General features: G+C 56.5%; 1 protein-coding gene across 1 annotated transcript; it reads right to left on the bottom strand.

The window, feature by feature from the left end:
- Positions 1 to 5,279: 5,279 nt before the first annotated feature.
- Positions 5,280 to 7,410, bottom strand: SP9 (Sp9 transcription factor). Its single transcript, XM_065638125.1, has 2 exons — positions 7,390 to 7,410; positions 5,280 to 6,635 (listed from the first exon to the last, which is right to left on the bottom strand). The coding sequence occupies exons 1-2, from the start codon at positions 7,408 to 7,410 to the stop codon at positions 5,280 to 5,282; spliced, it is 1,377 nt and encodes a 458-aa protein (XP_065494197.1).
- Positions 7,411 to 11,109: the final 3,699 nt, after the last annotated feature.

An 11,109-nucleotide genomic window follows, 5' to 3' on the forward strand; every position in this document is an offset into this window, starting at 1 on the left:
CTCGCTGCTCAGCGCTTTCCTTGGGCCGGTTTGTGCCCTCTCCCCGGGCCGACGAGTGGCCCTTCGCGCCAGACAAGGCGGCTGTGGCAGGGCTGGGCCCCTGTCACCGCGCCCCGAAAAGGCGGTGCGTTCACAACTGGACTAAAAGGAGAAGGGGAAGGGTCGCTGGGGCGATGTTTCCAAGGCTTTCCCCGCGCAAACTGCGGGACTCCCCACGGGGTGGCGGGCAGCGCGGTGAGGCAGCCCGCCCGGGGCCGCCGCCGCCTCGGGCCCTCAGCGCGGCTGCTCGGCAGAGGTGCCCGGGCCCTGTAGGAGGTGCTGTCGGTTCACAGATGACGGTGAGAGCAGCTGCTTTTTTTCATTAAAAACCGCGGAATAGGGTTAACCCTCTGCCGCACGGCGGGGCTGCGCGGCCGGGGACGGCGGCGCCGTGTGGCGGCTCCGCCAGCCTGGCGGGGGAGAGGCGGCGCAGCCCTGCGCCAGCCGCGGGAGCCGGGGACGGGACTCCCCGGGGCCGGAGCGGGAGAAGTTGGAGCCGAGCGAGGGCCGGGGCTCCCCGCGGGCGGGCGGCTCTAACGGCCGCTCTCCTGCCGGGCGGCCCCGGCGGGCTGGGGGCGGCGGAGGGGCAGGGCGGGCTCCCGCTCCCGCTCCCGCTCCCGCCGGCTCCGTCGGGCGCCCTCGGGGCGGGCAGGGCTGGAGAGCCGCCGTCCTGGGGCCGTCCTTGGGCTCTGCCGCCCCGCGGAACAGATCGTTTAAAATTAATGCTGAACCGTAAATTATTACTGTTCCCAAAGTAAATAAACAGGTGACTTCCAGATCAGGTTCCTGCTTAGATCGTTACAATAAATATCCCTGAAGGAAGCTCTCTATTTATGTTGTCATTGATTAATTCTCGCTACCTCATTTGATTTCGATTTAGAACGATTTGATTCTAATTTAATTAGCATGTAATTTGGATGTACATAATTACTGTAATTATGACATTCAGGTAAGGCAGCTTTAGGCTGAAAGGCAATTTCAAATTTTCTAGCAACCTACTTTGTACTAGGAAACGGACAAGGACTTCGCGCCCTGCCATCCAAGTAGCAATTAGCACATCTCGGAAATAGGCACAGCCGCGGGTTTGTGGTAAAACAGCGGCGCGAAGGCGGCGGCGGCGGCGCCTCGCCCGGTGCCCGCCGGGAGCCGCGCCCGGCCCCCCGACCGCAGGTGCGGGGCCAGCCCAGAGGCCCGCGGGTGGGCGGGGAGCGGTGACCCACCCCCGGCGGGGTGCCGGCATTAATTGCTATAGGCCCACCCGCCCCGTCCGGTAACGGCCCCGGAGGAGCTGCAGAGGCCACCGGCCGCCCCGCAAGCGTCTGTCCTCAGGTGGGTGCGCGCTGCCGCCGCGGGCCCGTCCCGCCCCTGCCGCCTCCCGCAGACGTTCACCCCGGCCAGCCCACTCGCTGCCGGGGGCCCCGGCCCCGCCGCTCCCGCCCCGCTCCAGCCGCCGCCGGCTTCTCGGCGCGGCCCGGCCCGCGCAGCGCCGCCGCCCCCGCCCGGAGCCCCGGCCGCGCCCCCGACCCGCCGCGGGCGCGGCGGAGCGCGGGGCGGTGTCGGTCTCTAGATGGCGCTCAGGAGCTGCCGTGAGCCCCGGGCTGGGGCAGCCCAGGCGCGATCGTGAATCCCGGGTTTCAGGCTTGCTTTTTTTTTTTTTTTTTTAAATGCGTTAAGAATGTTATTCCTTGAGGAAATTTGTAGCTAAATTATTCTCACTTAAAATAAACACTTAGTGCACCAATTACCCAAAGGGGCGGGCTTTCTGTTAGATTCCCTTCATCTGCGTTTCGGAAGAGTGGGAGAGGATCTTGGCGAACAGATAATGGCTGCAAATAAATTACAGCTCCCGCAGATAAAGTTTCCATTTGAATCGGAAGACGCAATTAAGAAACTGTCCGGGCACGGGATCGGTGTTTATATATTATCTCATTAGGACGAAAACATTAATGTTACCTTTTAAGTGTAAAACGAGCCGTTAGGGCTGTAGTTCGCCGCGGGGGGCAGGGGACACGCTTCCTGCGAACCGGGGACCTAGCGATCGGATGACATTTGCTAAATAATTTGTCCTGGCATTTTACCTTTTTCCGTCGGTCGGTGGTTGTTGTCACTGGCTGGTTTTCAGCAGTGTTTTAACGGGCTCGAAGAGCCGGCTTGAAGCTGCGGACCGCGAGCTGTGGGAGTGGGAAGCGGTAGCTGGGGCGAGCTGTACATGGAAGCTGGGCTCAGCCCCCGGACAAGCCCGGGCCGAGCGGGGCCCAGCGGCGGGGAGCCCGGCTCTGCCCTCCGGCTCCCGCCCCACCGCAGCCCGGGAGGACACCCCTCTCCCGGTGCTTTCCTCCTCTCGGGTTAGCGTCTTCCCACTAAAGATGTGCTGCTGAACTAGGGATTCAAAGAGTGAAATCAGATTTATTTTTCGGTTCTCACACCGTCTGTTCTTTAGTTTTCTTTGTGTAAAAGTTCCCCAGACCATATAATTATCGCCAACATGTACGAAAGAATGGTGTCATTTATTTTTAAAAAGGTGACATGCTTTCTATTTTCCCGGTTAAACGAACCGGCGCTGGGGCCCAGAGCTGCTCCCTTCTTCATTTCTGGGGAGTCTGTAAGTGATGGACGTTTTCTGACCCGAAGGGGCAAAGGCAATGCAAAAAGGTCCTTGATCATTGAGCTGAGAATTGTAACCCCGGCCTGCCAGAAACTGGACCTGGATGCTTTCCTTTGATGTGTTTTATTATAAATCGAAAACAAAGCTGACTTCTGCCCAGCACCCGGCGCGGGTGCATTCCTCCGCACCCCCAGCACCGCCGGCGGGGAGGGGAGCGGTGTCCCGCCGCTGCTTATTTTCCTGCTGTCCGAGCCTGGCCCCTGCTCGCTCCCTTTCTCCGCCACCCCTCCCGGGCCCGCCGGGAAAGCTGCCGGCACCAGCCGCCGGCGGGGCGGGGGCGGCGGAACAGGGACGTTGCCGGGATGCTTTCGGCCAGGAAAATTCCGGGGCGGGTGCTGCGGGCAGCCAGATGCGCGGTGCATTTCCCGGGAGCTTTCCTTCCCCCTGCCCGGGGAACGGCCCGGGGGCTCCCGCCGCCGCCCCGGGGCGCAGGCGGTGCCGGCGCTGCCCGACAGCTTTTGTGCGAGAGTGGCGCGGAGGAGCTGGGACGCGGCTATTAGTATTCACGGCAGATGTATTTTCTTTAACGCAACGTCTTTATTCCGGTTGGTGGCCGACAGCAGAATCCGTTTCCCGATGTTATTTGCATTCCCTGTTTTATGGAGGATTAAAATATTTGTATTCCTCCAATCTGTACCGGGCAGACAAAATTAACTTTTTTTTTTTTCCTTCCCCCCCTTTTTAATAACACAATTATCTCATTTAACAATTTGCCTTTTAAAAAAATACTGTGGCTGTTAGGTTGGTGGTCAGGAGACAAAGGGAGTGAAAATAATTTTCATTTCAATAATTGCCTTCTGGTCAATTTAACTGTGCCTTATTTTGAAAGAGCCTGCCTAAATGAGATTCCTGTCCCAAATGTGTTCCCAGGCCTTAGCCCAGCCTTTAATTATTCCTGAGTTTTTTTTCTTCAGAATAAGACGCTGCACTGAGTAATCACAAAGAAGTCAGAGAGCATCCTTGAACCTTTTCAATAGCAGAGCCACTGATATTCAAATAACATGCAAGGACCATTTGACTGCATGGGGACATAAGCATTTCCAATTCACTATTTGCATAGATCAACTGTCTTTGAAAAGGAAAGGAGCAGTTGTCTTCCATAACATTAAAAAGCCTAGTTATCAAATCAAGTGCTTAGTTTGGGGCTTTTAAAACGTTTACATTTTATCTCAGGTTGCCCTTTACCGTTTGACATGCAAATTTGGTGCAGTTAATTTGGACAATTAAAAGGATCTTCAAGGGAGCTTTGTCACCGAGAATATTCGGAGTTTTCCCCGTGGACCAGCTGAGATAAAGTTGGCCAGAACAAATGATGTCTAGGAGATTAATTAGATATTTGATAAGACATGAATCCCTAATAAGGGAATACAAGGCACAGGGGGCTGCTGTGTGCTCTAAGTCAAAATTAATAACATTTAACAAGATTTTCATTTAGGCATGAAATGTCTTTTCCGGAGTATTGACTCTAGCGATTTATTCCCCCGAGATCACCTCCCAACCTAGGCAGCCTTGTGGCGCTGAAGGCTTTTTAAATTAAATAAATACTTCCTCAGCACTGTTCGGTTTCACTCGATTTTGGAGACGCTTTCACAAAAGGCGCTTACGGCTCGGCATGGCTCCGGCTGCTGTAGCGGGGCTTGAACTCGCTTTAAATGTGTCTTAAAGAAAATAAACCCAAACTAAGGCGGCTTGAAAAGAGCGACCGGAGCGTTCAGCGCTCCTGGCCCGGGCGCCGGTCATTCCCCTCCCGGCTCTCACTGCCTGCCGTATTTTTGATCCCAGTCACTGTAAGGAGGACTGGGAGCGGTGCGAGTGCTCCCACTAAAAATCTGACCCCTTCGAAGGCTGGGCGGGGGGGAAGGGAGTGGGCACGAATAAGAACAAACCCGTGAGTATATTGTTCAGAGTCCTTTAATAATACCAAAATGAAAATATGTCAAGATTTTTTCCATACAGATAAACGCATTTAATTTCTTTAAGAGACCTTAACTTACGTGTGTTCGAGTGAAATGTTAACTCAACATTTTAAATATCTTTTACATATATACTGACTTCCACAAAGTGCATCAGAAATTTAAAATAATTAAAAAAAATAACCAATACCCCAAAACCTCCCTGAATTTCAGGAATTCACCAATTAAAAAAAAAAAATCCCAACCCCCCTATCAGATCAACATTTACAAGAAAAATAAGCGAACACGATCTGGTTTTCTTTTTTTGTTTGTTTTCTTTTTTTTTTTTTTGAACGCTATTTATACAGATGTTTATGAGTTACAGAGGAAGCGTCTCGGACTTGCAGTCGGGTTTCTCACCTTAAGCCTCTCCTAGGATGCCTTCCTTCCAACAGAAGGAGAGAAAGGAAACGGAAGAAAGTGTCACTCGGTACCTACTGGGCTGGCGGGACGGGGGCCGCGCCTCTCCGGCCCCGCCATCCGCCAGCCGGCCTGCCCGCTGCGGCCCGGGCCGCCGGGTGCCGTCCGCGGCGGGGCGACGCGCGTCCCTCCGGCCGGAGCGGAGCAAGGTCCGGGCGGCTGCCGGGGGCTCGCCGGCGCCGGGGGGCCAGGGAGCGCTGCCCCTAGGAGTCGCCGGGCCCCGCCGTAGGTTCCTTGCCCGGTCCGCGGGCGGCGGCGCCCACCCCCTCATGCAGGATGAGGTCGGGGGACTCGGAGCGCGGCGTCTCCAGGTTGCTGGCGTCCGTGTCGCTGTCGCTGCCCTTTTTGCCCCCGCCGCCCCCGTTGTGCGTTTTGATGTGTTTGCTCAGGTGGTCGCTGCGCATGAAGCGCTTGTTGCAGACGGGGCAGGCGAAGCGCTTCTCGCCCGTGTGAGTCCGCAGGTGCCGCTGCAGCTCGTCGGAGCGGGTGAAGCGCTTGCCACAGAACAGCCAGTTGCAGACGAAGGGCCGCTCGCCCGTGTGCCAGCGCAGGTGCGCCTTCAGGTGCGAGGTCTTGCCGTACACCTTGCCGCAGCCGGGGATGTGGCAGCTGTGCAGCCCCTTGCGCCGCAGGCTGGCCCCTGCCGGCCCCAGCCGCTCGGCCTCCTGGCAGTTGGGGCAGTCGCAGGTGGCGCGGCCCGAGTAGCGGCGGGCGGAGCGGGCAGAGCCGCTCCCGGCGGCGGCGGCGGCGGCGCCCGAGATCATGGCGCTGGCTGCCGCCACCGCTGCGCTGGAGTCCGTGTAGGAGGGCAGAACGGGCTTGAAGCCCTCCTGGGTGAGCAGGTGCTGGCTGGTGGAGAGCAGGTGCGAGGCGGCCGTGGAGCCCAGGCCGGTGGAGCTGAAGGCGGAGTGGGTGAGGGAGCTGAAGTCGGGGTTGTAGGTGCCCAGCTGGGAGTGCAGCGAGGCCTGGGGGGCGCCCGAGTGCAGCGAGCTCTGCAGCCCCCCCGCCGGGTTCTGCACCTCCAGCCAGGAGCCCGGGTTGGTGTGCACGTCCCACCAGGAGGAGGCCGCCCCGTTGGCCACCTCGCCCGCCGAGAGCGTGGAATGGAAGCCCGACTTGTACCAGGACTCGTAGGGGTGCGCCATGCCCACCCGCGGGTAGAGGCTTTCGGCCGCTGAGCTGTGCACTTTGGAGATGAAGGCCGACTGCCCGCCGGGCTCCTGCGGGGACACGCCCGCCGCCGCCGCCGAGTTGGAGAAGAGGCCGCCGTAGTCGCTACTGAAGGCCGAGGAGGTGGGCGAGGTGGAGGCCAGGCAGAAGGCGCTGTTGGCGGTGCCCGTGCCGCTGGCCAGTCCACTGGAGCCCCTGCTAGTGGCCACCGTGAAGCCCGAGAGGCTGGAGCCCAGGTTGCAGCTGGAGGTGGAGCGTTTCCAGGGGTGGAAGCCCCCTTTGGCGAAGGCGCTGGACTCGGGCAGGGTGGTCAGGGGGCTGGTGTTGCCGATCTTGTTGCAGGTGGCGGCCAGCATGGCCAGTGGAGTCGTTCCAAATCTCGGTTCTTCCTGCGGGAGAGACAAAGCCGGCCCGTCAGCCTCACCCAGACGCCTCGCCAGGCTCCCGCGGGGACGCGGCGGCGCGGGTGGAACCGCGGCGCGACGAGCGGCACTGCGGAAAAGTTTCCTCTTATTTTGGAGGAAGGCTCCAGCCCTGCCCCGCTCGGCACAACTCGTTTGCCACCAGCGACCGGTCTCGGCGCCCGACGGACTTACATCGGAAGCAGATCCCGGCGGGGGCGAGCGACACGCGTGTTCCGAGAGGGTGGCTCGGGACGCCCCGCGCAGCGCGGGGCTGCTCCAGCCTCCCGCCGTTAAACCGAAAATCTCGTAGGAACGAAATGCGGCGTCTCCTCGAACCACCGTACGGGAGCGCCGGAAAAACGAGATGGCAGAAAGGCAAAGGGGGTGCGGAACCTTCCGACCGACGCCACTGGCAGAGCCGAGCGAGGCAAAAATCTTCGGAAATTTAGGCTAGCTCTTGAAGTTTAAAAAAAAAAAAAAAAGAGAGAGAGAAAACAAAACAAAGCACAAGCAGCCCGACTTCTGTGCGGCCAAGCGAGTTTTCAGACTAACGTCTCTGCGAACAACCCGACGGGAAGCCCGCGGTGCAGCCCCCCGAGGCGGGTCGGGGTTACCTCTCGCCCGCGGGTCACCGCGATTCGCACCAGGGGCAGCCGCGACGAGGCGGCAGCAACAGTTTTCCCAGAGGGCAGCGAAGCCGCCGCGTAAAGCCACGAGGAAAAGCGCGGTGCCGACTTACCCCGAGGATAGACGTAGCCATAGCACGTCGCTGCGCTGGGCGGTGGGGCGGAGGGGGACGGCGCTCGGTGTGCGCCCCGCGCTGCCCGGCGGCACTACGGACACTCCGGCTCGGCGGGGCTAAACTCTGCCTAAGTGCGGGCAGCGCCCGCTTTGAAGTACCGCTGGCGGCGGCGCTCGCCCAATGAGGGCGCGGGCGGAGCGGGCCGGAGCGGCCCGGCAGCCAATCAGGCTGCGCGGAGGTGCCGGCACCGGGGCTCGGGGCGCGTGCCAGTCAGCGCGCGGGGAGAAAACTCCCCGCTCCGGACTGCGGCGATCGCGCTGCAATTAACCACGAACCCCGGCTGCCCGCCGGGTTGTGACTCCCGGTGGCCGCGGTGACACTGCCCCGGCACCGGCCGGCTGCGGGAGGAGAGAGCGGAGAGCCGCAGAGGGCAGGAGTCGGGAGCGGGGGTCAGCCTCGGCGGAGGGCTGCTGTCACGCTTGCTGCCGCTCCGCCGCCGCCTGTAAACTGTGCAGGAGGTGTTAGATCCCTCGCTGCTTGTTCGGTCACCTGCGATCCTCGCGTCCAGTAAGCCGTGCCTGCGTTGCTTTTATTCAACAGGCCCTTTGCTTCCTCTACAGGCCACTGGGCAGCTGTCCGTGTTGGATACAAATAACCTAACAGCACCTAATGACATTTTATGAAAACACGTTGTCTTTTTTGTTTTGCTTTGCTAAATACTAGAGGTGATTCTGGGCACCACGTATTTCTTACTTTCTTTGCAAAAGGAACTGAGGAGGCTTTTTAGTTATAGAAAACGCAAAAAAATCCAAAGGCAGGGAACCGACAGGCATCCCTTTGCTCTCGTACCGCGGCGGGAGGGGGGACAAGGGGCATATGACATCCTGTCGCTTAAGAGAGAGGATTTTATTTTACAGAGGAATCCCCGGCAAAATACTTTGAAAGTCAAATGCGCAGCCTGCAGCACGTTTTTCAAGCCTCATATCCCCCCGTGGAAACAGTGCTGCTAATGGCAGAAGGCTTGCTCCCTCCTGGCAGTGCTAGGGCGCTGCTGGAATAAGCCTCCCCAGCACTTCCCTGTGGCCTCTGCACTGTGCACACTCCACACGCCCAGTGAGCGACAGAGACTTTACCTGCTCTCTGCATGTGCGAAATGTAAGTCCATACCTCGGCTCCTCAATGTCTTGCAAACTAGTCCCTTTGATTTGTAATTATTGGAGGCTTCTTAAGTAATTGGCTAGAACTTGCCCGTACTGTGTCCGCGGAAGATCAATAGGTGTGCAACTTTCCATCATTGCGATCGCCTCTGTAAGGCGGGGAATAACAGCTTTTCCCTCTGCTTCTGCCGTCCTCAGTGCAGCTGTGTACAGTTCTGAACCAGAAATACGAGTGCGTTCAAGCAATGCCGGGTGCTTGCTCTGCATTTGAGTCAGTATTTCCTTCTCCTCGGTGCCGCCTCAGCCATCCAGTGTAAATCCTCCAAGCAGATGCAAAATAGGCATCGCTAAGGAGCAAGATGGAGAAGCTGCAAATTTGAGAGGATTTTGCATTTCTTTACTTGTTTTCTTTTTCTTTTTTTTTCTTTTTTTTTTGTTTGTTTTTCGTGCTTAAATAAGGCGGGCGTTGCGTTTTGTTATACAGTGCGTTATGCAATCTGCAGGGCGCCTGCCACACTAGGGAAGGATGTCCCTGGAGATTAGCTTTTATTTAAACGTCTAAGACTATTTTCAAAGGGCCCTCGCCTTTTTGTTGCCGCGTATTAAACAGAATCGGGCAGTAGGAGGAAATACTCTTCTGCCCTTAATTCTTTCCACATTGCCTCGCAGCCAGCGCAGGGGTCCGGGGAGCTCATGGCAGAGCCTTTCCCGGGAAGCTCTGCCTGGAGCAGATCAGAAGCGGCGGCTTTACCCAGGGGGGCTGTAGCGCTCGACGGGTGGATGCGATTGAAAGGCGGTGGCGGGGGGAGCGACATAACCCCCCCGCGGGCCAGGCGAGGAGTCCGACAGGGGCACCCGGGAGCAACCGCCCAACAGGTGACTCCTTCCCTCCTTCCTCCCCTCCTCCGGGGGGAACCCGCTCCTTCCCAGGAGCCTGCCGAGGTGGCCGTCAAGTGGCAGCGAGTCGCTTCTGGCGAGCCCCGGGGCGGCGGGGGGAGAGGGTCTGTCGCTTCTCCTTGGGGAGAGTCATCAATAAAATCAGGCTGGAAGGCAGATCGAGAGCGTGACGTTTAAAATGTTGCCTCTACCTCCGCGAGTGAAGGCATCCATCCATCCATCCATCCACCCATCCATCCACACATCCGCCGCCCGCTCCCGCAGCCCAGCCGGGCTGCTGTGGCTCTGAGGCAGCCGGCCGGCTCTGCCCGCCTCGCAGCTGCCTCCTCGCCCCCTTTGTAAACGGAAAAGTCACTAAAATCCGCAGGAACTAGGCAGCCGGTGGAAAGGCTAAGCGGGTGGCGGCGGAAGGGGGAACGCTGCTCAAATCTTTAGGGGGTCAAGTATTTTCTGGCGGATTTTTTCATACTCCAAAAAATCGAGTTTTTAAACAAAGATCAATGTGTTATGCTAAAGTGTTGAGCTGACTGTTAAAACATTTGGGGGGATAATGACAATGTAACAAAGGCCTGGTTTGGAGTGAATCATCACCCTTTTAAAAGTTAAAGCAATTTTCAGGAGAATAGCTTTCAGCAAATGCTTTACATTATTCAAAACGGCCAAATAATGCTCTATTATAGCGCCTGAATGCTGCCAGTCAGCCCATAAGTGCAATTTGTGCAAAGGCTCGGTGCCTTATCTCCACTTCTTTATAAAGAGGTGAATATAAAACAATTTCTTCCAAACCCAGACAGAGAGCACGAAAATTGCTTCCCTTTCTGCAATCAGGGCAATTTAACTGGAGTGCAATTAGCACTATTAAATGTCGATTCTGCATAAACAAATCTGACTAAGAAGCGAAAGTGGGGTGAGAACCTCATATAAACTGAAACTGATTTTTTAAAATTATGTATCCGGGTCCTTTACAATTGATCCGTGACGTTTTCATCTTGGAATATATTTACATCATAAATACATTACGGTTAAATCAACATAAATCTTTTTTAAAAATCTCAATATGAATACTAATAAAGAAGAATAGCCTAATTAAATGCAACAGTTCACTTCCTTTGAACAATATTTTCCCCATCTTCCCTTTACGTGTGTCTTTTGATCTGTGCAACTACTAAAGTTGCTGTCTTTAGGAGGTAAAGCTGGGAAACAATTCGTTCATTACAGCTGATTGGGAGGCTCCTGGGTTCATATTCAAGAGCGTCAGATGAAATGGCCCTTCTGTTCAAACAGAGCTCTGGGAGAGAGCTGCCAAATATTTTCCAAATAAATCGATTTAAGAGCAGTTAAATGCAAGTTGGCTGTACAATTTTCCCCGAATCCTAGGAGGGGCACGGAGTTTTACACATGGACGTTATGGGTGGGAAAGGGGCAAAGCCTTCCAAGTTCAAGAGAAACAGCCTCATTTTCTGCCAAACAGAAGGGACGTGGGCAGGGAACAGGCAAACTGCTCATCGTCGAGACAAATAATTGCGTCCTGCCAGATTTTTTTTTTTTTTTTCTTTAGCAACTGGACTCCTGTGCGAACCCCCCTCCCTCTCTCACTTACACTTTTCATTTACGTGATTTAGAAACTACCATTGATTATCAGAGCAACGCAGAGGGGGACCTG

The sequence above is a fragment of the Caloenas nicobarica genome, chromosome 6 (genome assembly GCF_036013445.1).
Source record: "Caloenas nicobarica isolate bCalNic1 chromosome 6, bCalNic1.hap1, whole genome shotgun sequence".
Taxonomy (NCBI): domain Eukaryota; kingdom Metazoa; phylum Chordata; class Aves; order Columbiformes; family Columbidae; genus Caloenas; species Caloenas nicobarica.

What these genes read in the sequence shown, in the direction of transcription:
- SP9 (XM_065638125.1), bottom strand. Translation starts at nt 7,410, where the DNA reads ATGGCTACGTCTATCCTCGGG. An exon ending in TGGCTACGTCTATCCTCGGG is followed by an intron (nt 6,636 to 7,389) that starts GTAAGTCGGCAC and finishes TCTCTCCCGCAG; the next exon opens with GAAGAACCGAGATTTGGAAC.